We start from the raw sequence: 26649 nt of genomic DNA, 5'->3' as shown, positions 1-26649 counted from the left end.
ATCTGAAATATCGAAATGAATACACAACTAGGAGCTGCCATCACAGACAGGAAGTAACTTTAATTAAATATTGTGAAAGTTGAAAAGTTTTTACAGCTTGAATTTTTGCAAAAGAAAAAAATTATAACAATCTCTACAGTAGTTAGGTTCTCTAACAATTGAACTGTACAGTGTGTCTATTCAAAAAGTTGGATAGGAAGGTGAAAGGTTAGTAGATTTTAGAGATGACTTCGTTAAGCTGCATTCTAGTACAATATGAGGCCAGGGCATGTTATGCAATCCAGTCATCCAGAAGCTGTATTTTTCCCCCAAAACTGAAATCTTAATTTCACTCTCTATTTCATTTTCTTCTTAAAGCCATATTCTGTATTTAGGGGAACATCTTTTACTTGTAAGAGTTTTGTGTAGAAGAAAAGAGGGTCAGAGGGCCAGCACATCTTTTCATCTAATCAATATAAATAAGGGGCAACAGAACACAGATTAAATGTATTTTAAAGGCTCTTTGGACTTTCAGGAAAAGTTCTAACCACTACACAGGGCTGACAGATGGGTGGCGTTTGTTGTCAGGGTCTGAGCCGGACACCTCACCGGCTGACCGTTCCTTCCCAACAGTTAAGGGGCTCACCAGACAAAATATGGCTTTAAATTGTACACATCTTCAGGCCAGCGCTTACCGCACGAATTCAGACAACCTTTCTGAGTACCGAGAAGCAATGCGTCCACCTTGCTTACATTTTCCAGTTTTTTTATTATTATTAATCATCATTATTATTATTTCTCGCCATGAAAAATCAGCTTTCCTCCCTTCCCTTCCCTCCCGCAACTCCCCTCCCCCACCCACCCCAACCCATAAAAATCGCACTCTGACAGTCTAGTGAAAACCATTGCAAAATCCATATGGGGGCATGCACAGTTGCAGCATTGTTGTAAATTTCTTGTCTACTAGAAAAAGTTACATTGTCTTAAGGTAACAAAACAGTTCTTTTGTGCTTTTCGATTTCTTTGTGTTTTTTTTTTGCTTTTTGTTTTTTTTTGTTTTTTTTTTTTGTTTTTGTTTTTTTACAATGTTAGTGATGACTGACAGTTCTGGTGCACAGTTACAATGTACAAGTGAAATGAATATGATTTGCATTGTTAAGGCATCCAATCTGCTGGTTTATATTTATGTGAAAGACAGAGGAATTATACAAGCAGACTTAAGAAAGAATGTTCATTGATTTCTATGAAGTTTCTCCCCCGAATTTAATGCACAAAATGCGTCACTCCAGAGGGAGAGATTCCATGCATATTAATAGAGTAAAACAGCATTAGGGGTTTTTTTTTTTTGTAAGCTTCCAAAGCAAAGGATACATTTTTTTTTTTAAATCTACAGAACTAAATGCTACAAGAATAATATGCTACTATTTTTTTTTTGCCATATATTGGAAAAAACTTCTTAACTTACAAATAATACAAAAATAGACAATGGCTTTTGGGTGGAAATTTTAAAAAAATTGAAGCATGGTTTAAAACAATACTAAAAATAACTATAAATGAAATGTTTAAAAATCACATTGAAACAGCTAATACAACTGTAGGTGACCAAACAAATAGCACTTTTCACATAGCAAACATACACAATAAAATAGAGGGTGGGAGGAAAAGGAAGAAGGGAAAAGCAATGTACAAATTCCAAAGATAAATACATTATTTATATGGATATTTTACAAAATCCTCTTTAAAACAGAAAGCCTTTTAATTAACTTTGCGAGTATGTGCAAGCTAAACGTAGTGAGCTTTTTTCTTTGCAAAATATGCCGTAAAATCTTTTTGTGATATTGAAAAACTGTCTTAAGACATTAAAATGTATAAATAGAACGACAACTTTGGCAAAAAATCACAAAAAAATCTACAGTATTTATAACTACATACAAAAACACAACAGCAAAGAAAAAAATATCAGGCAAATGCATCCTCATAGCTTTGCTGCATCTTTGCTATTAATTCTCATTTTTAAGAACACTTTCCAGATAATGAGAGCAAAAATTTCCATAGAACAGAAAACTATGTTTTGGAGGTCTCAGCCTTCTTTTCCTTTCCCCAGTTTCCTCGTACTCTTGATTCCCAAGCACTTCACCTACCCTTTCGATCTTTTGTGTTACAAATGTAAGGGTCAACTGACAGAAGCCCCCTCTCTCTCTCTCTCCAACTTGCTTTTGTCAGCTTGGGGAGGAGCAGTGTGAAGGCAGCATTACGGATGAGTAAACTTTAACCGTGTAGATGGCGGGAGTGTAAGAGGGAGTTTGGCTTGATAACTGGAGGGCATGATGTGGAATTGTGTGCCTGGACCCTGTTCCATGAAGATTCGAAGCAGATTCTCTCACACTCTGTGTGCCACCAAGCTCTTGAGAGGCCATTGGCCTCAGAAGTTGACGTAATTAAAAGCGAGGATGATATTGGGTTTAAATATGCAGTTTTAACAATCTGTCTAGAGGCACTGGATTTTTGAGTAGAAGGGAAAAAATGTGATCACTTAACATCACTTTTTAACTTTGCAGGCTGCATTTATTTACACAGTTACTTAAGACAACAATACAAAAGAGATAAATAAGCTTGCACTGCTAAGGGGTGGCATGTTAAGTTAGATACTGAAAATGCACTGTCTGAGCTAACTACCATTTGATATGCTTTAAGGCGCAAAAGCCAACTCTTAGTTTTCTAAAAAATCTAACTGGCATTCCTATTCTGTCCCATACAAGCTTTTTTTTTTTCCTTTTTTCTTTTTTTTAACTTTTTTGTAAATATCACCACTTCATTCTCCTGTTACACAGCTTTAAAAACATCATAAATTAAAACATGGGGTCTTATTTATAGTGTCCCGTGTGTACAGCTTTACGGTTTATAAAAGACAAATAACTGCAGAGTTAAGCTTAAAAAAAAAAGAAAGAAAAAGTGGATTTGCTTTTATCAACACAGAATAAATATATCCCCCAAACATCTGGGAGGTACAACCCTAACCAGCACCCTGCACTCACAGCTCCCTTCCAATTTCAGTATTTGCAAGGTCGGTGATATTGTTTGTTTAAAAATCTGCAGTAATTGTGATTCCTCTTAAAAAGGCCTGAGTTAAAAGTTCCACTCTGGGACTTGTATCAGATTACTTTCTCCGTAGCAGAATCCAACCTCTTCATTAATAAAATTCTTCAAGGCAATTCTTTCACATGGGAGGAACAATCATGCCAGATATCGCTGTGGAAAGAGAAGACAAAAAGTCAATGGTTTTGCCTCCAAACTTTCTCATTGAGAAAAAAAGAAAAGATGGTGAAAACACCCACACACCACTATGTTGGCTGACTATTAGCCACAGACGCACTCTCCTCTTCTCTAGAATGAGCTTTTGTCTAAAATATATACGTACTTTATTAAGAACAATCATATACCAGCCAGTGTACGTCTGTAACAGAACTGAAGATTCTAAGCATCCCTCCAAATCTGATTTTAATTTTAAAACAACATGAACGTTGCATAGTTAGAATGCCGTGGGGAAAATCGCAGCCCCAAACCTTGCAAAACAGTGAGAATTTTTTATTTGTCACTATTTTTTCTCCCCTTCACTTCCAAAAAAAAAAAAAAAAAGTGGGGGGGCCCCTTCCCAACGGCCAGCACTTTCTACAAAACACCGTGCGTCCCTCTGTGCTCTGGGAGCTCGAAGACTGATGGCCAGACTGGCAGTCCGCGGACCGTCACTCCGGGCTCGAGCCAGCAGCAGCCATGGCAGCTACCGCCGGCCTCGTTCACGGGCCTGTGAGGTTGGGAGAAAGTATGGAGGAGGAGAAGGCAGGTGTGCATGAAACTCCAGAATGTCTCCTGTACCACTGCTTTACTCAGGCTTCTAGAATGTTCTGAACCTGCCTTAGAAAGTTGTCGCCTGGGACAGCTGGGGTGAGATCCTGGGACAAGGGAAGGCTGTTGGGGCAATCAAAAATCTCTCAAAGGGTCCCGCGTTAGGAGGCCACGTGTAGTGCTTAGAAGAGTGTGGACTCCAATAGGCAGGCATCCACCTCTGGCTTATTGCAGACGTCCCCCCCGCCCCCCGCCCCCCGAGGTGGTGTCTTGTCTCCTGAGCCTCAGCCTCCTCCGCTAGAAAATGCAATTAATCAGTATATGCAAACGCGGTGCTAGTGCTAGGGCTGCTGAAGATCTAAGTAAAATTACATATGAGAGGCACTTGGCCTGGTTCAGCTCATAGGGAACACCTAACAGAGATTAGCTGCTAGCATTTGTAACCCATCCTTTCTGCCGCTAAACAAGCTGGGTGACCTTGTGTTAGTTGTTTACCTTCTCTGGGCTGTCTCCTCTGATATCAAATAGGTACCACGCCATACGGCACACTTCCCATGATGGGTGTGGGGAACAGAGGGGTGTCTAAAAGACCATGAAAACAGGGTGGCCACTTTGAAATGCACGACAAGGAGAGCGAGGCTCACATTGGAAGCAAATGGCAGCCATCTTTGGCTCCCAGTGATGGCTTAGCGTGCTGTCAGGCGGAGCAAGTCACTGCTTTCTTTTTGTTGGCAATTCTAATTTTAAATTAATGTTCTTGTCAGTGATGACTGCATCTAGGAAGTGGCCTTTCTCATTTCCCAAATCTCATGTCTGGAGGAATGTACCACTAAAAAGTACATTGAGCCCCAGCACACAGAAATCCTGCAGCAGACACGGGGGTTGGGGGGAGCCCTGGGCCCCGCACCCCTCGCACCTCCCCTCCCCCACCCCTGACATTTCTGACTCAATTAAAAAAAAAAAAGTATTTTGCCAAACACTTTTTCCGTTAATTTTTAAACCCATCTGTATTCACAAGGAAATTTAATCCACATGTTTCTGATTCATTTACACGTAAATCATCCAAATGTTGTTTTGCAAGAGCCGTTTTGCAGTCCAAAAGCTCCTGGAGCCTGTTTCTTAAGCCCTCAAAAGCCATTTTTCTTAGAAACAGGAAGTATCTCTTGCCAAATGCAGACCAACTTAAACCCCCAAAGATTTGGGATCAGTTGGAAATTCAGTCCCCCTAAGAATCAAATGAGCCCTAGATTTGTCTGAAACTAGGGGCTTGGAATTTCAATCCAGCCTTAACTGGAGACTTCAAGGTGCTTGTAGTTCCAAAGGCAAGGGAGCAGCGGGCGGGGGTCTTGCACTTTGCCAGCTCAGCACCCCCCACCTTCTTCCCTAAGGATCTTTTCATCCAAGTGGGAGCGGGTCTAGGCGCCCTTATTCAAAGCAGGTCTTTCTAAGTCTACGGCAAGAGAAGCAAGTCTCCTGTGTGCTTGGTATTCAAGAGTGGTCCCCAGCACCACCAGGTAATTGGGCAGGGTCAACGTGATGCAAAGCAAAGTAGAAAACTGACAAACTTCCCGCTCATTTGGCCCGTGCGTTCAGCCAGCACTTATCGGTCGGGGCCTGAAAACATCCCATAGGATATTCAGAATTTAAAAAACTATCTGAGCAGTATTTTGGTACCTGGCATAATGTGTTAAGATTAATTAGATGAAGCCTCCGCTAGGGCCGCATTACGAGTTATAAAGCAAAGCTAACAGACGTGCTACTCCAAGCTAACAGCTCGTCTTGATCTGTAACACAGGTTGCAAACTCCAGTGCCCGAGAGCCCAGGCTGGGACCAGGTGCCCCAAGGTGACTCTGCCAAGGCAAATGCTGCTGTTCAGGGATCTGAACTATTTCAAGACAAGGTAAAGATATGGATTTAAATAAATAAATAGTTCCTTTTAGAAAGGTTAGCAAATAATTAAAATCAAACCAACAAACCTCTTGGAGGGCCTGTAGGGGGTGGTTTTGGTCCACCCACACGTCCCCACCTTTCCGTCGCTGGCCCTCAGACTTCTCTGAGAGTCTTATGCAAGGCACGGGACTGTGCTTCAGGAGAAGGGCCCACATGTGCCTGCACCCAGAATTTTGCCTGTTACATGAGGGGGTTACCGCTCACTAAATCTCACCTGCAACTTCCTAAAGCCCAGACACAGAACGCTTACTGCTGAGTAAATTTTGGGAAAAGATCATTGTCCGTGGCCTCTGAGCTTAGACACTGCTAAAAAGGCCTTTTCATTAACACGCCTCACTGAAGGGCAGCAGGGAGGCCCTCAGAGCTACGGGGCAGGGGGTGCTGCTTTCCTTGGGTCTGTGCTGCAGTCCTCAAGGTTACTTATGCGGGTAGGACCGGGGGTCTGAAGCTGGCACGTTGACTTGCCCAGGTGGGGCCCATGAAAATGTCTATGAGAACATGGCACTCTCAGCCCTGTGGGCCCAGCTGTCCCCAGACTGAGGTGACCGCCATCTTCCCCGGTCGCTGGGTGACCACGTCCTGCGACAGAAACTCTGAGGGCTATTGGTGAGGGAGGCGGTGCTTTTTTTGAGCAGCAGGATACAAAACCGATACCTCAGAAATTGAAGATGGTTTTATACACCAGTAATGAACTATTAGAGGGAATAACTAAGAAAACAAGCCCATTTACCGTTAAAAAAAAAAAGGTACCTAGGAATAAATTTAACCAAGGAAATAAGACTCACACCTGTAAAACTATAGGACACTAAAGAAAGAAGTTGAGGAACATACAAATAAATGGAAGCATATGCCGTGTTCATGGATTAGAAGAATTAACATCATTAAAAGGGCCATACTACCCAAAGCAATCTATTGACTCAACACAATTCCTATTAAAATACCAGTGGCATGTTTCATATATCTAGAACAAATACTCCAAAAATTTATATGGTACCAAAAAAGACCCCAAATATGCTCAGAAATCTTGAGAAAGAAGAACCAAGTTGGAGGGATCGCAATACCTGATATCGAACTATACTACAAGCCCACCATAATCAAAATAGGCTGGCACTGGTATGAGAACGGACATGTGAATCAATGGAAAAAAATAAAGAGCCCAGAAATAAATGCACATCTTTATGGTCAATTAATATTTGACAAAGGAGGAAAGAACATACAATGGAGTAAAGACAGTCTCTTCAATAAATGGTATTGGGAGAGCTGGACTGGTACATGCCAAAAAATAAAATTAGACTACCAGCTTACAACATACACCCCAGAATAAACTCAAAATGGGTAAAAGACTTAAGTTGCAATACTGTAAAAATCCTAGAGGAAAACAGAGGCAGTAAAATTACAGGTAATCTTTTGTAGCAATACTTTTGCTAATATATCTCCTAGAGCAAGGGAAACAAGGGGGGAAAAAAATAAACGGGGCTACATCAAATTAAAAAGCTTCTGCACAGCTAAAGAAACCAGCATCAAAATGAAAAACCCACTATATGGGAGAACATATTTGCCAACAATACATCGGACAAGATTTTAATCTCCAAAATATATAAAGAACTTACACAACTCAACACCAGGAAGACAAACTATCCAATTTAAAAATGAGCAAAGGACCTGAATAGACACTTCTTCAAGGAGGACATACAGATGGCCCACAGACATATGAAAAGATGCTCAGCTTCACTAGCCATCAGAGAGATGCAAATTAAAACCACAGTGAGATATTACCTCTCACCTGCCAAAATGACTTGCATTCATAAATCAACAAGCACTAGCGAGGATGCGGAGAAAAGGGAGCCCTTGTGCACAGCTGGTGGGAATGCAGGCTGGTGCAGCCACTATGGAACACAGTATGGAGTCCCCTCAAAAAATTAAAAATGGAACTGCCTCATGACCCAGTGATTCCACTGCTGGAATTATACCCTAAGAATCCCGAAACACCAATTCAAAAGAATATAGGCACCGCTATGTTCATAGCAGTGTTATTTACAATAGCCAAGATTTGTAAACAGCCTAAGTGCCCATCAGTAGATAAGTGGATTAAAAAACTGTGGTACACATACACGGTGGAATACTACACAGCAGGGAAAAAGAAGGAATTCTTACCTTTTATGACAACATGGGTAGAACTGGACACTATTACACTAAGTGAATTAAGCCAGTTGGTGAAAGACAAATACCATATCATTCACTTATAACTAGAATCTAATAAACCAAATAAAGAGCAAAAACAGAAGTACAGAAAGATGGAGCAGACTGACAGCTGTCAGAGGGGAGAAGGGAGGTGCGGACTGGTTGAAAGAAAGTGAAGGGACTAGTCAAAGAACATGCATGAATGACAGTTGGATATGGACAGCAGCGTGGGGCTTGGCTGTCGGACCCTGGGGCGGGCTGGGTGTAGGGACGCAAAGGAGGAAGATTGGGACAACTGTCATAGCATAAACAATAAAATTTTTTTTTTTAAAAAAGAAAGGCTGTGCTCCCATCAGTACAGTTTCCACATTTTGGTAATAGGACGAAAAGGAAAAGTTTTGCAGAGCTGGGGGACTTAGGAGCGACAGGGTGGAGTGTGGCCTTCCTTGAGCCACCCTATGAGTAAGAATCGTGGGCTAACCAGGAACAGAATGAGGGAAGATCTTGCACAGCTGGAACACGGGCATCAAGAAAAAGACAATTCTGCAAGACTCGCCACCAGACGGCACAATATCCGGGTTCAGGTGGGGCTGGCCAGCCTGTGCCTCCACGAAGAGCGTAAAGGAAGAAAACCCAGCTGGGTGACTCCGGCCTTTTGTTGTTCATTTTTCTCTTCACAGACTGTCAACGACATGGAGAGGGTTTAAATTTTCCACACTGGGGGAGGGTCCAATGGCACAGTGACAGCCTGCTGCGGGCTGTCTCAGCTTTAGGAGGGGGTGTCTCTGAGACGGTGAGCCCGCCAGGTGACTCTAGCCTGACCTGTGAGAACACACTCACCTGGGGAGTCTAGAATCAGGATCTCTCACTGACTTTATCTAGAAAAGGAATGGAAGATTTCCCTGCATGTTCTTTTTAAGCCCAAAACACAGCTGTATTTCCCAGTTCTTTTTTTTTTTTATGGATGTTCATTGGCCTTACATTTGGCAGAGGGCTCTGTGGGCAAAGAAGTTTAGACGTGTAGATGGAGTAGCGGATGGAATCGTCTCTTCTGTTTAACTGCAGGAGGCCTCAGAGCCTTCAGTCCACTTAGGCGCACTGTGGTCTCTAAGACAGTGATTCAGTGAGCGCCATTCTCTGTGTGTGTTTGACCACATTTTAATTTTTTTTTTTTACCAGAACATCTTGGGAGACGCCAGAAGCGCTGAGATTGAGTTGCTTTGTCCTAAAAAAAACTCCTCAAGACATAAGGTAAATTGTCAAAGGTTTCACCTACCAGGGAGAGAAAGTCAGTTGGGATCACAGTAGAAACTATGAATCATAAGATATATGTAAAGAATGGAGCTTATGACTTTAAATTGAGGACTTCCTTGCTCAACCTGGCCTGCTGGTTACTGCTCCTGACTCTGGCTCAGGTCACCCTGAACCTTCTGCTTCGTTGCCCCTTCCTCCACCTCCCCGGCCCCGAATCCTAGGTCCGTCTCAAAGGCAACCCCTCCATGGGGCCGTCCTGAATCCTCCTTAATCTTTCCCTATGAACTTCCACAGCTTGGTACCCAGCCCCTCCCAGACAGACCTTCCTTCTTTACAGTGGTGCCGGCATTTCTCAACACACAGGGAAAGTTTGTACGGTCAGGTTTGTAGCCTACGTGGGCCCAGCGCGGTGGCGTGGGGCCCGTGCGGCCACGGAGCGCCGGGGCTTCGGCCTCAGGCTCCCCCTGCTCGCCGGCTGGGTGACTCTGGGTGGGCCACCCTGGCTCTAAGTCTCAGTTTCTGCATCTGTAAAGTGGGGACAATAGACAGCCCACATTACAGGGCAGTTGGGAGGCCAAGATAATGCAGAAGCCAGGCAGGGAACGAGCCTTCCCCCGTTAGGGGCTGTGACTGTCGTCATCCCCGTCAGGACAGACGGCAGTGCCTCTCTCCTGGGGAGCGACCAGGCTCGCAGCCATGAGAGGAGGCTAAGAAAGGGACGCTGGGTCTCTAAGGCGCTGGCTTAACAAAAAAAAAAACAAAACAACAACAAAAACAAACAAAAAAAAAAACACCCAAAAGAATGAGGTACAATTAGCAGAGTGGTAGTTGGAGGTAATAGGCCTTTAAAATACTTAAATAGCCTAAATGTGTCACCTCTAATCTTGTTTACATGGTCAATTTGCTTAACCAACTCTTCCTCTGTCACTTGTCCTGTCTTAATGGTCACAATCCTGAACTAGGTGGGGCCCAGTGCAGTAGCTGTTGCTGTCGCGATGAAGAGGAGGAGGAATGCAATGCTCCTGAGAGCCTTACGTGCAATTCCAGCACCCACCTGTGTCCTTTCTTATAGAAGTGGGGTTTAGAAAACGACAGATGAAGCCATTCTTTTGTTCTAGTTCTAGGAGCCCTCCGTCAGGCTGTCACTTTCCTCAGGGGAGACCCGGGGCCCCAGGCAGGCTCCCCGGAATGGACCGCGCGGTGCACTGGTGGCTGCTGGGGCCGTGTGCAGAGGGTGCGCCGGCACCCTGCAGGGGAGGGTCGGGGTGGGCGTGCAGTGGGCAGGGGCCAGGAAGGATGGCGTCAGAGCTGACTCTCATTTCTCTACTCATCCCTCCTCCACGGCCACCTCCCAAAAGTGGGGACGTTTGGTCCATGGCAGTGTTGGAAGACCAAAAACCACCGGAATTCTCTCTCGTGGACACGTGCTCAGTCAGAAGGAAAAGGAGGTGTTGTCCACAACAGCAGACCCACACGGTGTGTTCCTGGGTGAGCCCTCAACCTCTCCAAGATCTGCAGCTGCGTATTAGGAACGGGACAGGGACGCGGCTGGGGAGCAGAAGTCGGGGACCATCTCTGTACTGTTGGAATCTGTGCAGACTTGGGTTAGCAATGCCCTGGGTGGGGCGGGGGGGGGGTGGTAAGTGCACAAACTTTGCATGTGTCCCTGTCTTGAAGCCATTTCATCATCACTTACACACACACCCCCGCCCACCATGACCAGATGTTCCCTAAATCCAGGAGGTTCTAAAATCAGGGCCAAGTCCCCGTCTTCTGTCCCTCCTTTCTTCCTCCTCAGTCGCCTCCTCACTTCAGACACTGCTGGCCAGTGATACGACTGCCGACCTTCCCAGAGACGGTTCTTTTTTTGTTTTTTTAATTCGTTTTATCCTCACCCAAGGACATTTTGTTTGTCATTGCTCTTAGAGGGAGAGGAAGGGAGAAAGAGAGACATCGATGCCAGAGAGAGGCACCGACTGGATGCCCCCCATACGCACCCGGACCAAGATCGCACATGCTCACACCGGGACCAGGGGCCAATCTGCAGCCCAGGTACGTGACCCTGCCTGGGAATCGAACACACCCCCTTTCCGTTACAGGATGGCGCTCCAACCAACTGAGCCACACCAGGCAGACCCATTTCTTCTCAAGCACCACCTCTCAGCTGTTGATTACAAACCCCATTACACCTTGTTCCTGACATCTAATCCATGTTCAGCAAAGGTTGTGACTGGCAGCTCAACTACAGCAGGCTTCTGCGTTCCATATGTTTTATCCTTCTTTAAAACCCATTATCAGTTATGTTCACTTAAGCATTATATCCCTAGTTTGTTAGCTAGAGGCATATGGAGGGTGACAAAGCATTATTTTTAGCTAAAAAAGTCAGGCTTGCATGAATGGATGATACTGCTTTGTGGAGGTGGGCATTTCCTAACATGAATAATATTGCCAGAGCTGTAGCTCCACGGTCAGATTATCTTCCTCTTCCCTCTAAGAAGAGGGCTGTGCCAGCGTATCCTCGCGGGAGGGGCGTAGGCATGCCTTGCTGGGCACAGACTTGCGCTGCGCTGGGCAGGTCTGCCAGCAGGTTTCTCAGAGGTACTGTGCCTAGCCCTTCTGGAGTCAGACAGGCATAGTGATTGGAAGCTCAGGTTCTGGAGTCACAGGTTGTGGGTTCATTTTGGCTCCGCCAGTCCTAGCTGTGTGACCTTGAGCAAATTGGGCCTTAATTTCCCCCCATCTGTACAGTGGAGGTAGTACTGACTTCATAGGGTTTTCAGGAGAATCGATATAAGGTTACATCAATGTAAGTGTCTGGCACAGAATACATGTGCATGGAAGTATAAATAAATATCCATGTACTTATCCATCAGAAACAGGGCTAAGAAGTCCCGAACTGGCCCGCAGACCTCCATTAATGAAGGTGAGCCACCACAGGAAGGCACATGGGGAGCAGCGTGCACCAGGCATTAGGGGCACAGACGCTGCTGAGTTTATCTTCATCCCCCTGTTTACTGGCTGGGCCTGTGGGCAGGTCCTGACTCTCCTTGCACTTCAGTGTTACCCTCTGCACAGCGGAGACCCTATCAGTCCTCCTGTTTCAACAGGAAGTTGTGAGGACGAAGATAAAGCATGCTCAGTGCTTAGCGCAGTTTCCTCTTCAGGGTTCAATAAATGGTAGATTATTTTATTGATACTTTCCCTGCCAGCCATCTTAGGCATCCTGAACACATCCTTTCCCCCCCTCCCCTTTGAGTAATAAAGTGCTTGGGAGATGGAAAGAGAAGATGAATTTTTGAGCCTGAGTTTCAAACCAGCTTCGGCCACACCAGCTGTTGGAAGCCACGCACTGAGATTGCCTCCCCACACTTTCATTTTCTCATCTGTAAAGTAGGGGCTGCGAGCACCTATCACCCAGCCCTGCTGTGGGAGAATGAACGAGGTCACGTGGGTCAGCACCACAACACAACGCCAGCATGTAAGAAAAATGCACGAAAGGGTAGACCTATTTTAAAAGTGTGGGGATTTTTTTTTGTTCCCAGTGAACAAAAAGGTCATTTCAACTCTTGGTGACTACTGTTTTCTATATCCCAAGATGGGGAAGAGCTGGAACAAGTTTAATAGGAGCCTGAATCCTCTAGTGGTGTTCTGAGGTTTCTAGTGGACAGAATCAGTCTCGGGCATCTCTGATGCCCCAGTGTCAGGCTCGGATCGGGCCGTGGCTCCCTCCTCCCCGTCACCGGCCGCACACACGTTCACTCTGACACAGCCAACAGGAAGGGAAGGTTGAGTGACCTACTTCAGGAGAACGTCAGTCCCGGGAGAGACCCTGCAGTGGAGAACTTGCTAGAGTCCACAAAAGACTGGTCTGAATATGGCGACCACAGGGAATGAGAGGGGAGAAAAGAGAAACGATGGCATTAGTGAGCAGAACGTTCTCAAGCACATCTCTGGCCCGAGCAGAAGTGCTGAAGCTGGAAAGAGGAGCGCTCAGGCCACACCAGAGAGGCGGGGCGGGGAGGGCCGGGGCGAGGAGCGTGGGAGCACAGAAGAGCCCGAGAGCTGAGGGCGGAGAGAAGCAGGCAGGCCCACGCTACGCCCGGCGGCAGAGGCGCACCTGCTTTAGGCCCTGGGAGGGGCTGGCGCCCGGTCGGACTGGGGCTCACCTTGCAGGCTGTTCCCGTTGGTGCTGGTGCAGGTGGGAGGTGGAGAGGTCTGGGGTCTGACGACTGGTGCGAACGCACTCTTCTGTTTCACGGCTGAGACCATGTTGGCTGGTGAGAAGGAGAAGATGCCAGAGGAGCTGCTGCAGTTGGAGGGGAGGCTTGTGGAAGAGGCCATGGTGGGGCTGGATGGCACGACTGGGAGGGGCAATGGGAAAGCAGGAGTCAGCACCTCCCCTGGCATCCCAGCGCACGGGGCTGGGCCCCGCCCCTCCCCGCCTCCCGGCTCGGGCCCCGCCCCCCGCCTTCGTGAAGGCTCTCGGCCGCTTTCCTCATTTGGTATTTGGCACGTGCTACCTTTTTTTGGTGGCAATCCTCTCTGTGTTTATTGTGGATCGACTATGTGCCTGGAGCATGCTGGGCGCTAAGGCGGCCCCGGCCAGGAAACACAGTGCTCTTAAAAAGGGAGAGAGTAGCACAGAATGAAAACAACCGTGAACATGGCCCCACTCTGAAAGCAGGGAAGGGAAACCAGAGGGGGCTTCACAGAGGAGGCGTCAGGGAAAGCATTCCAGGTGGGGGCTAATCTAAGGTTCTCGCAAAGGGGCCAGGGGTATGAGATAGGAGGCCAGCCTGAGACAGCATGGCCCCCAGTGCAATGAGAGGTATGAGGGAGAAGGGCGACTGACGGCTTGGCAGTTGGTGGTGCAGATGCGTCCCTTTTCTCCCCATGAGGTTGTGAGTTCCTTAAGGACATGAGAGGACCTTAATGCTGCACAACCCAGGTGGGTGGGTGGGAGGCAAAGTGGATAAACAGACTGGCACACACGGCATTTGCGGCGAGTGCAGAACTGCAAGCCAGAGTTGCAAACTCCTTATAGCCCCCGTGGAGCAGATGCATGCGCATTAATAAGCAGTAGGATGGGAGCCTTCGGTGGGTACTCACCGTCTGGCGGGGATGGGGATTATCAGTGAGGGGAGAACTAACTTTGGCAATTCACAGAGAAAGGATACCTAGGTGCTTGTGGGTGTGAAAGAGCCTGGGAGACGTAGCTTCTCTACCCGCCATGGTCCACTCAGCCTGGCTTTTCATCTTTTGCTAATTACTAATAATCTCTTGGTTACTTTAGGAGACAGATTTTGCACACACTAAGTCCTCTACTCTCAAGGCTAGTATTTTCATCCACTCACCTTCTAGCTCCGCCATCTCCTGGGGAACAGTATCAATGCTGTCCAGTGATTCCCAGGTACTTAATTCAAACTCTAGGTACTTCCTTCTACTGCATTATTTTCCACATTACATTCTGAACATTATATATTGCTTTATCATTCACAAGAATCTTCACATCTTTCTCCTCTTATGCCATTATTGGCCAAGCAAGCTTAAGTTGGGGCCAATTACATCCTTTTACACCTGATCAAACGGAAACTCAGAAAACAGTTGAGTGAGTTGCCCAAGAGTCACGGCTAGAATGGGGGAGCCAGGAACCAAACCCCAAATCGGTGCTCTTTCTACCACACTCCCCTGCAAAGGAAAACGAGAACCAGGGGAGAAGTGCCCCCCTCCCCGGCCACTGTGAGCCCACCAGAGTCCCAAAGTCTGTTTAGGTGGCCTCGTCATTGGCCTACTGATGTTAGAAAGGCAAGGAAGTGGGAATCAGGTCAGCCACAGGCAGCCGCAGCCACTGCCACTGGGGGAAGGGACCCCTGGCAACCGGTTCTCAGCGGTACACAATCGAAGCCCACCGAACACTCCACAAAGCACAACACAGGGCCGTCATCCTCCGAGTTTTCACAAACATTTTCTACACTGTACTTTTCCTTTTAATGAGGCAGCATTTTTATACCTCTCTTAGGATTTGTAAATGTGAAAATACGCTCAATAATAATATCCATTTAAATTGCATACCTCCTGCACTGGAGGTTTGATTTTTAAATATTCGTTGACTTGAAATCCTGCTGGTTCACTGAGGAAGGCAATTAATCTCCTTGGCAAACGTGATCATGATGTGTATTTAGAGGCGGGGCGTTTGGAGGGGCTGGGGAACAGAGGAAGGGGTGAAATACAGTCGAGCAGTTCCATTTGTTACAACATTATTAGTTATCAGCCACCACTCCAGAAAGTGTGTTCACCAGTGGAATGTCTTATTTTTTTATTCTGTGAGGGATTTTTCAACATGAGTGGTTTATGAATAATTAAATATTATGGAGGCAAAAATTTCAAATCAGCTGGGCCTTATGTTTATTGTTTTATTTGCATTTATGCAGATGAAACTGTCCCATCTGAGAGCCTGTTTGAGAATTTAATACTATATTCGTGAGCACTGAGGAAATCAATTAATGGAAATTAAATGTTCAAAGTTTCACAGGCTGACAGATGCAATCTCAGGCTGAAGTTGCCCGGTGTCTGCAAGGGCTTGAGAAGAGAGAACAATCCAAGCCCTTAAATTGAATTGCTACCATATAGCAATTAGTTTATTGATTTAATTAAGAATGCCACCTTTTAATTTTCAGGTCATGATTGAAACATTTTCTGATTGAGTAGATGGGAGGCCACTGAAATGATGGATCTATGAGAAACAATCTTCCCATGAATCAAAATCTTGGTGGAACTGGCCCCAAACATGGACCCTTGAGCAGAGAGACCTGTAAGCAGATTATTGGAGGTGGGGGGTTGGCGGGTGGTATTTGAAATGTTCAACCAGCTGCTGATTCCAAACAAAGTAGAAATATAAAAATTCAGCGCACACTGAGCACAAAAACTCGCCCAGAAAGCAAAAGGCCCTACGAATTGCTTTCAGAAATCACTTCTTTCGAGGGCCGAGCCCGAGCTCTCCTCTGCCAGGGCTAGGACCGTTCACATTTCCTTTACTAGAGACAGCATAACTTTCAGCGTCTTTAGCCTTTTTTTTTTTTTTAAATCAGGAATAGTCTTTCATTTAACAATACATCTGCTATCCTTCTATCAGTGTCTAAGCGTTCGGGTGCATTCTACACACGAGAAGAGTCGCCCACACTGTCCAAGGTGAACTTGGTTACCTGTGTAACACTCCTCAGAGGCAGATCAAGAGATTGTAGAGACATGTGACATTTTACACGCAAAGATGCCAGTTAACTGAGGTTCTCTAAGTGCAATCTAAATGTGGTACCCCCAAAAATTTTAAGCTGAACTTCTTTAAGACAGACATTGGCACCAAAGCACATTTCGTGTGTGTGTGTTCGTTGTGCTAGATTTTTGCAAAAAAATAAAGTGTATTTTTCCCATGGCTGTTTTGTTGTGTTTTTTTTTTTTAAATACCAAACACAAAGGGGAAAAGTTCCCAATTTTAAGCATTAAAAAAAAAACACCCAAAGGAGCCGTATTCCTGAAGGGGGAGAGTTTGAGGTTTAGACAGTGGCACTGTGCTCTGCTACCGGCACTGCTTACTGTGGTCATTCCAGCTCCATGGCTGGTACTAGGTTTAGCCGCTGTTTCTCTCATGGGCGAGGGACCAAGACAAGCTCACTACATGCATTATTTGATCAAAGTCTCACAACTCCTCTATGGGGGAAGGGAGGCTGTCCCTTCCCATTTTACTGATGAGAAAACCGAAGCTTGGAGAGGAGAAGAGCTTGCCTGGGGCCGCGCAGGTTGTGACCCATCTCCACCTGACAAGCTTGGGTTCTTGAGATGATTTCACATGCTGCTTTGAGCTACAGCGAAGTTCTAACCGTCAGGGAGGCTTTGGGGGAAGGAAGGTGAGCCAGGGAGGGCAGCAATTTCTGCTGGATGATGCTGCCTTCAGTACTATCACCCAGGTCAGCGCCGGGCAGGGTGGGGGCGCGGGCGCGGGAACGATGCTGAGTGCTCTGCCTGAGCGCGCGCAAAATGGCAGGATACGCGTCTCTACTTACTGGCGTAGGGCGAGTTGGCAGCTGAGCCGTTGAGGAAGGTTGGGGAGCCACCCAAATTGGACATGGCGGCCGTGCCGTATCCATTCATGCTCGTGGTGACGGAGTTATAGTTGGTCTGCTGCGGGGTGGTGCTCGGCACGTACCCGTGTGGCGACACGCTGCTTGAGTTGCGGGTGAAACCTGAGCAGTGGGCACAGAACCGGGGGTGAGGGCAGCGCCCCGAGGGGTGGCAGTCCTGGAAGGCGGGGGCAGGGAAGGGCTCCATCTCCTGGCCCCTCACGGCGCCCCGGAGGGAAGGGGTCGGGTGATTGATGGGCGGGGGCTGGTGGCACGAGCTCTGTGATTAAAATGGGAAGCGAGCACAAGGCACGTTTCTTAGGAGATCATAAATACTTAGCAGGCCGTGAGAGGTGGCAATGCAGGGCCTATAAATTATCATTTTGGAGCAGAAATAAATCCCAATCTAGGAGCCATACCCTGAAGCTAACAGGTTTCTGTTCCCTGGGCGAGGGTGATGGGCTCTGGCCCCTCGGAACTTTAATTCCAGCCGCCTTTGCCATCTGCCATTCGTGGTCTACGCTGAGAAGCCTAGTGGCAGAGGGCCCCATGTGCCCATCTTTGTAGCCCATTCTACCAGAGCACCAGGCAGAACAGCCAGAACTGAACGCTACAAGAGCATGTGATGTGCACTGACTAGGGGTCTCCCCTTTTGAGGAAAAAACATTAAATACAAATTGTTTGGGGCCAAATAATGGGAGGGTAGTAGCTCAAGGTTAGGGAGGGACAGGGGAGTGGGGGTGGAGGAGAGCAGACTCCTGACCCTGATTGGTGGCCTGCGACGCCTCCGAGACATTCACGGCCAGCTGTCCACTGAAGGAATTCACGCCCATCATTCCCGCGTGGACCGAAGTGTTGGTGAGGGCCGGGAGCTGGCTGTGGTTGCGGGGGACGCTGTACAGGGCCTCGGCGATGTCAGCCGCTCTCTTCAGAATGATTTCCTGAAAAGGAGACGGAAAACCCCCTTGAGCCGCCCAGTCACACTCCCGGGAGCCCCGCTGTCCAATGGCTCCCTGCAGGCCGCGCTCCGCGCCTTCCGCGGCTGGCTGGCTGCGTTAACTTCTGTACCTCTCTTTGCAAGCCTTTGAGTTTAGCCTCATCAGCATCACGCCCTGTCACAAATGGGAGCATTGAGGGTCTTACAAGGGAAGCCCTCACTGGAGGAGACTCGCCTACTTAGGGACAGAGCTGGGCTGCAGGGCCCTGTTTGTCTGACTTTGGAAGCCCATTATTGAAGCTTTTCCTCCTGACCGCCCCGCGGTAAAGGACAGCACCATGGGGTGTTCCTTCCCTACCTGCGACACCCAGGAACTCTGGGATAGCCCCCCGCTCTCCCCTCCACACACAGGTGCTGCGACTCATCTCTCCTGCTGAAGTCAGGGACAGGCTGTAGAAAACTGTTTGTGTCCCTGAGTATTGGTGAGACCGTGTCCTCTGGACATTGGCTCAGGTGATACAAAGAAAGGAGTAATTTGTCACACTAGTTTCCTGAGCACCTGGCATACACGTGGACGTGCTCTAGGAAAGAGAAGCAGGGAACTATATTCCGATATTGTTATGCTTTTTAGGGGAATAAATTAAACCCCCTTTCTCCTCCTCAATTTGCTTCAAAACCTGAGAGGAATAAAATAAAACATGAGTAACTCTCTTCTTCCATGATGAAGTATGTTCCCCCAGAAGATTTCTTAAGGAAAATGATCCTGTAGAAAAGGCAATAAAATATTTACAAAAGAAGAGAGAAAATTGAATAACTTTGCAAATCTGCATGACTTAAACTCTGAACTCACATGAGCGGCTTTTCTATTTTTCATGCTTTTGCACCGCACTAAGGAATCTGAGATCCTCAGTCGAGCGCAGGAGCCCGCGCAGGTTCGAGACCCCACACGCTCACCTGGTTGTTGTGTGGCATCCCATACAGCGCCTCCACCAGGTCCGCGGCCCTTTTGAGGATGACCTCCTGTCAAGAGAAAAACAGGAACAGCCCTCTGAGTGAAGGAGGCAGGTTGTCCTTCCCATGACCACGCTGCAGTTCCGGCCACACTTTGCCAAGGCACTGCTTAACCCCGGAATGGCGTTAAATCACCAATTTATCCCTGCTCACACACACACTTAATCCAGTCAAAGGTGCGCATCATTGGTGCCGCAAGATAAAATACGCCCCTCCATCGCCCGCCATAGGCACGACGAAGCACTCATATGTTTATTGCCGAATACAATTGCGAGGTCATTTACTAGACGGCTACAATCGATGCCATTCAGTGCATGTTATGAATCCCTAAGATGTGTTTATTTTGCACTTAATTGCTTATTCCAGGAACCATGACCTTATCAGACAGGTCATTTTCTAGGGGTTTCCAATCAATCTTCCGCTACTAGAAACATGTAGCATTAAACTCCTTTTTTTTAATCTCCCTTGTGTGGCAGAGCCGTGATCTAAGGAGGTGATGCAGTGACCCCCACACACTGAGGAAATGCGCTGTTTGTCAAAGGCTCTTACGGAAGGTCTCTCCCTCACCAATTCCCATGACTGGCGGAGACTCTTTTAGAGTAATTCTTCTCTCTTTCAGTATTGTTCATCATTTTCCCCATTAGCTCATTCATTCGCCTCCTGGATGTGGGTTCTGCTGCTCATTCCAGTTGAGGAGAAAATACCACCCTCTTTTCCTTTAGGTGGGCTTCCCGATTTAGCTTGGGGCTTGTTTCTTGCACTATAGGGCACTCTACAAAAGTGTGTGCGGTGGTCATTTTCTTTTGTTCTTACCCAAAGCAGTCATTCCCTCTTCTTTCTGCCCTAATGTTCTGCAGAGCCATTTCCACTGGAATGTGAAAAGGAGAATGAAGCTCGATGCATGTCACTTGGAGGCTTGTCGGCGTACCAAACAGAGAGGTGTGTACGGTTATCAGAGGTGACTCGCAAAAAGATATGTTTACAATTTTTTGCTGGGGGCCAAAAAGAAGTTTCAGTGCAAATATTTGTACACAGTAGATTTCTGCGCAAAGAAGCAGTGCTGTTCAATGTTCATGTACTGGAGACGCCGATCAGAAAATAGGGACATAATTGCATTCATTTTGCCATTGCTGTAGCCTCTTCAAAAATTCTGGAACAACTCTTGAAATGACAAGCTTTTAGATACATATTAGCATTTCTCAATTTTCAGTTCTCCACAACAAAAAATAAAATAGTTGTCATATTGCAGTAACCACTTGTGACATATATAACGTCCTAAATTCAAAAATGAGATAGAGGGGTTTTCAGTTCTTATGAAACACTCATGCTTGCCTTAAGCTGCCAGACTCCATTTATAAAACAGTTCAGTTATTTTTCATAGCAGGAGTGGAAAGCATTATAGAATCAATGGAGTTTGAATCAATACATCTGAAATAATTTCTTTATTTTTCCAATGCAAGCTACCAGATAATTCACCACTTTTAGTTTGCAGTATTGTCTGACCACAGCAGTTAATAATTTACTAAGGTGCGGGCACACTGAACCCTACCCCCAGATCAAGTTCAGCCTCTGCCGCATTCGCTCAAACCTCCTGGCTTTGCCTGGCTCTCAGGAAAGATGAAAACAAACCAGGATCAAGATAGTTTACCTACTAAGATTTTATTTCTCTGGGCCTATGTTCATTTATTTCATCAAATAAATATTTATGCCAGTGTTTGGGCTAGACAGAAATAGTATCTTTATTCCTTTTTGTTTCGAGGGGAAAAAATGCAAGTCTCCTGTTTGCCCAAAGCAAGAGGAGGTGCAGTGTCCGCACCCATGAACTTCACTCCCGGAACACGGTCACTGAGGGCTTAGCGCAACGCTTCGTATTTTAATGAAGTTCACAGACCCAGGGAGGAGGGAAATGCAAACTACAGTCCAAGATCGCTTGCAAACCTGCAGTCCAAACCTGCAAAAGTTCCAGCTACCTACGTATGCTATACATTTTAATCTCACACATTTTTCAGTGATAAGGCATTGCAATGACTTCATCCACTTGTTTCTTTTTCTCCTTCTTTTGATACCGAGAGCCCTGGTCACCACTAATCCTTTGAAAATGACACCCTTGAATCTTGTTTCCTAACGTTGACTCCTTCCTTGATCCACGCTTTCCCACCAGGCACGTGGCCATCAGGGGGTCACCTGCCCAGCACCACTTCACACCTGAGCAGAGTGATGCCCTCAGGTTATCTCCCCCATTTCAAAATGTCTTCCCCTACAGTATCAACTTTGGGGTTTACCAGAGAGCCCACGTTTGGTTCTGCTTTGCCAATATGATTCAGCTCTATTAGTTATTTCCGCAGATGGGAAGGAGAAAGGAAATGCCTGGGTCCTCTATGAGGTAGTGCAACAGACCTGCAAGGTGCTTGGATATCGGTGACCAGAAAATTGCTCTCACCTCCATGTCATTACGCTCCCAGTGAACTAGCCCCCAAGCGTGTTTGTGTTGGGGATCTAATATATTGCCTTTCAATCAGAGCTGAGAGCCACTGAACACACAGACAGAACATGACGAGCAGGTCAGGAAAGCAATAAAGATTTTACAGAGCTGTCCAAGGTGCTAAATTTACTCAATAATGGGTTTGGCACCATAGTGTTAACCTCTCATTTACTACCAGTTTGAGGGACTAAATTGAAGTAGCTGACTTCATTTACCTTGAAATGTATATTTTATGACATTATGTAAGTAGATTGAAAGGGCACTGCAGTTTTAACAATTTAAAGGCTAAAGCATGTTTAAGATGAAACTTGAATATTTATTGTATATTGCACTTAAAGTATATAGAATGTTAAAATGTATTGATTAAATTTGTAAAAGGCATTATAAAAATGACAGGTAGTATAAAAGATGTATGCCTTTTAAAATCAAATTGATAGTGTATGCTATCTTTCCTATGGTCACAAGTGTAATTTTTTTGCAGTTTTATATGGTAATTTGAAAAATCTGTAATTTCACATTAGGAAATGATTGAGCCTGGGATGTGGAAAGAAAAAAAAAAGAAAGAAAGAAATTTCCCATAAGGGGAAGAGCTGGATGTTTCATATAATCTTTTGTCTCTGAAATTGTTCCTAAAGTCTTATGTTTTGTGGCATTAGAAGGGAGCATAGTATAAGGCTCCTTCCACTCTGATATGCAATTTTAATATTTCTGAAAAGAAAGAGCACTTGACTAGTACTAATATCTAATTTTTCAAGGCATTTATTTGTCAAGAGAGATTTCCTCCTCTTTTCATAATGTTTAAAACGTCTCCCTGCTTGCAGTTTAAAACATGAGGGTACAGATTAGATTCTTCCAAGATAATTAATCCTATCCTTGGATTTAAAAAAAAAATCCCATGGGGGAATTAAGAAGACAAATATTAGTACCCCGAATACTGAAAAGCCGGAGGGCCTCCTTACAGAGCTAGTGCTCGTTCTCAATCTACATCCTGAGTCAGATATTTTTCTTTTCATGGCCTTGGATCTCTTCTCTATCAAAGAAACCAAAAAATGTTTACTCCTTAAAAACAACAATGTTTCACTGATTTATTTCCTCTCCCAATTAAAGCCTGGTTTCACCTGTCTGGCCGTGACCATCAGTCGGTAACTATGTGAATGGGGGTCTGAAGGAAAAACCAGATACACCGTATGAACTCTGGGTTGAGTTTACAGAAACACCGAGAAGACTGAAGGACAAACGAGTTCCAAGGAACAGTCCCAGTGTCACTGTTCTGGGTCTTTTGTTTTGGAACCTTTATAGTAAAAATGCTGAGAAAGTACAAATACAGAGGGAAGAGTCAGCTCTACTTCCTGTGCTGCAGCCCAATCAATTAGCAAATAATTTTTGAGTTTCCCATTGCCCCATGGCCACACACAGACATGATCTCCAACACCTTTCAAGCCATGCTGTCCGCCCAGGGTCAAGGCTCAGGGTTCTACTGTGATTACTGAAGATCTCCCCTATCTGGTCCTACCCTCCTTATCCAAGCTATCACCCTGCGCACAGGAAGAACTGCTCTCTCTTCTGGTCTAGCCAGTTCTTCCCAGGCCAGAAGTAAAATGTCAGGCTCCTTCCTTTCTCCATACATTCACTCCTTCTGCCTTTCCATTATTTGGAATACTAGCTTCAATCCTGGAAATTCCCTTTCACCCTCTCGAGTTGGTGGCGGTGGTATAATAATGAAGATAACTATGGTATATAGACCGTGGGACATCAATGCAGTCAGTCTTCACAGAGAGTCTCTTAAGGTATTGTCTGCACCACCATTTGGCAGATGAGGAAACTGAGGCTCAGAGAGGCCTGCCAGCTTTCCCTGAGTTCACACAGCTGACGAGTGGCTGAGCGGGGACTCGACCTCAGGCCTGTCAGACACCAGAGCCCGCACTTCTGGAGATCACACTGTTCTGTCAGAAGCAAGTCCACCTTTCCTGACATCCTGGCTCCTCCTCTTACTCAGCCTCGGAAAAACAGCACTGACCACACCACCGAGCACAGCAGAGAAGGAGGTGCTGTGGTGTCACTTTGCCCTGATCTTGAGTATGTCAACGCTCACTTGCCACACTGGGCTATCAGTTCAAGGCCAGGGAGCTGTCTCACTCTCCTTCTCTAAGCTGCTAGCACCATGTTTGCCAAGTCAAAGGCCCTGAGGAATTCCTGTTGAAGAGTTTATTCGAAGATAGTTACTGATTGTTAAAAGTTCATGCTTAATTTACATGGGGCAATGACAAAGTCACATATTTGGCATGGTTTATGAAAGTGGAAGACTTCAAGTTGGCACTCCATTTGGCTCCAGACTTTTTAATCCAATATGTAAATTCCCAAAGGTTAAGTCTTGATCACTGGCGGGGGGGGGGGCTTTTATGGCCCTCCCTGTTTGTTTGTTTTTTTATGAATTCACTCTTTCACTCCTGCTGGCTTGTGCTTACATTTTAATTTTGTGATTAATATAATGAATCATGTTGGATACAGACATTATCTCAAGTTATAGGCTCCTAGCAACAGGAGGTTGGTCTTGATGAACATTAGCCTTTTATTAACTGTACTCTTAGACTCTTAGAAATACTTAGGTATTTGTACATGCTTGGGGGCCAGGCATAGTGCGCCTGATACACAGACATGGTTAAACTCATCTTTCCTTCTGTTTCATGACAGTAAAACCTCCAAGGATTATTTACCTTCCACGGGTGTCCTCTCTTCAGTGCCTGACTTCATGTTTGTGGCTAATAAACTCATATTCACTGCCCGTATTTAGGTCTCCAGGAGGGAGGGGAAGATTGTCTAATGGTCTAATACTGAGCCCATGCACAGAACCAATTCACTGTTCTGTGTAATTCCAACCCAGGTGAGCAAGGGAGATGGCCTGAACTTCCTCTCCTTCAGAGCTCATGTAAGCCACCTCATAAAGCCAGATGGACGCCCATCTACCAACACAACATTAATTTCAAGTTTCAGAATCTGATTTGGAGACTCTGGGAACTCCCTCATAAAATTAAGGTCCAGGGATGCTTCAGTAATTTGAAAGAACAATCTGTGCTTGGCTTTCTGCCCCCTCGAATGGGAAATAATGTTTTGCAGAATGTAGAAGCAAACGGAAGCTAAACTGCAGTCATCAAAGTCAAGCTGACTTGGGTGATTACTGAGAAAGAAGAACAACACTTTTCTGTCATAGCACGTTTTTCTGACACCCATTTATCACCAGTCTGCTTTGTCTTATCAGGGGAGTCAAAACGCAGTAGGCGCAAATACCAGGAATGTAAAATGAAGTGAGGTAGCAAAATCACTCCTGATTTAAAGACGATAAGCATCTACTAATGAAATCAGCATTGATTTCATTGCCCTACTCTCTCCCGATCTTACTGTAGGATCCAAATTCTGAACAGTGCATTTGGGTCACTGGTCCCTAGGCTCTGGCTCTTTCCCTGCTTACTTCTGAAAGTCTGGGTGACACTCTCGATTGGAAATCCCGAAAGCCAAAGCATTTATTGGAATTGCCCACTCCCCACCGAGCTGGCTGCACAAAGCAATAACTACTAGTTGTACCGAGAGGTATTTCTGCGGAGGGTAGTTTTACATCCCAACTTCCTTTGTGTTTATTCAGCCAAATGGAAAATTCCACAATGGTAGACTTTGCATTCTAAAAAATCACATAATGAGGGCAGTGAGAGACAGAGTAAAACAAACCAAAATAATACTTGAGCACTGTTTAGTTTCCGATCCTCTGAGACATTCCTCAAATTTTTCATTTTTCTGGTAATATGAACTTGAAATAGAGCTGGCCGCAGAGATCATTAGAAACCTTTAGTGTCATGCTTTGAACACTCTTTACTCAGAAGCCCTGTGACTGAGAAGAGCCATTTACACTTAGCGTGGATATAATTAAACATGTTTCTGTTGAAAGGGGCATTCTCATTATGGCTAAAGACCACTTCAGAGTGAATTGAAATGGAAAGGGAGAGCCTAGACAAGGGGTAGGTAGCAAGTGGTTGTTTCTAGGGAGGCATAAAGTGGCAAATGTGTAACAATTATATTTTACAACCCTGCATGCTAAAGACTTCCGGGTATTTTATTATGTAAGAAGCTTTAGCCGAAACATACTGAATATTCTAGAGCACACTCATCGCCCACAGCCTTTAAAGAAAAATAAAATTCAAACCGCAATCAAAATCTGCAGAAATTTCCAGAACACAGGAATTAAATATTTGGAAGGGGTCTACTGGTACTAATACAAGAGGCATTGAAAGCATGCTAGTCTAGTCTAAAGTAAATGCAAGGGTTACTTCTCCAGCTCCCGTAATTCTAAAGTTGCTATCTCGTTCAGGTTAGATGAGAGCCCTTTACTTCTCAAACTTATTATTATGTATCATCAGGCTGGAGGCCCCTCAGAAAGCTTTGCCTTTGTTACCACCATGGTATCGAAAACCCCTGAATCACATGAAATTAAAGTTGGTTGTAAGCTAACGTGGCTATAGCAACGTAAGACATGCTAACTTACATGATTGACTTTTACAGTGGAAAGAAAAAGGCTGTTTTCAAGCAGCTGTTATTGCCTCAATGGAAGAAAAAAATCAATGAAAGTGAAATGAACAAGAGATTTTGTCTGAGTTGCAGTTAATACCACTGAAGAGCTATGGATATTAAAAGGTCAACAAATAAATTAGCCAGAGTGTTATGAAATGAATGATTCGGCTTATAATTTTATTGAGTGAAAATTGTTCGCTGCCTATTAGACCAGGTAATTTTTATCTGGTGCCTCAATTACTGTTCCGTAAGCAATAATATAGTTGTAAGAGCCGTTGGTTCGATCGCGTGACCCCTGAGAAGCCACTGGGACAGCTGACTTTACTGTGATGGATAACGG

General features: G+C 45.5%; 1 protein-coding gene across 3 annotated transcripts in view; it reads right to left on the bottom strand.

The window, feature by feature from the left end:
* Positions 1–1406: 1406 nt before the first annotated feature.
* The window catches only part of EBF1 (EBF transcription factor 1), a 376276-nt gene continuing 351033 nt past the window's right edge, over positions 1407–26649 (bottom strand). For 2 of the 3 annotated variants that reach the window (XM_054568112.1, XM_054568113.1), the window contains exons 12-16: positions 19214–19279; positions 18086–18263; positions 17266–17445; positions 13375–13569; positions 1408–3228 (exon numbers count right to left, since the gene is read on the bottom strand). In XM_054568112.1, the coding sequence (XP_054424087.1) occupies positions 3197–3228; positions 13375–13569; positions 17266–17445; positions 18086–18263; positions 19214–19279 (651 nt within the window). In that variant the 3' untranslated portion in view covers positions 1408–3196. Of the gene's footprint in view, positions 3229–13374; positions 13570–17265; positions 17446–18085; positions 18264–19213; positions 19280–26649 lie in introns of all 3 variants that reach the window. The other variant, XM_054568111.1, reaches the window with a different exon arrangement.

Source organism: Pteronotus mesoamericanus, unplaced genomic scaffold (assembly GCF_021234165.1).
Source record: "Pteronotus mesoamericanus isolate MK-2021 breed Mesoamerican mustached bat unplaced genomic scaffold, CSHL_Meso_final contig_2, whole genome shotgun sequence".
Lineage (NCBI taxonomy): Eukaryota > Metazoa > Chordata > Mammalia > Chiroptera > Mormoopidae > Pteronotus > Pteronotus mesoamericanus.
This window is presented reverse-complemented; position numbering and strand designations above follow the sequence as displayed.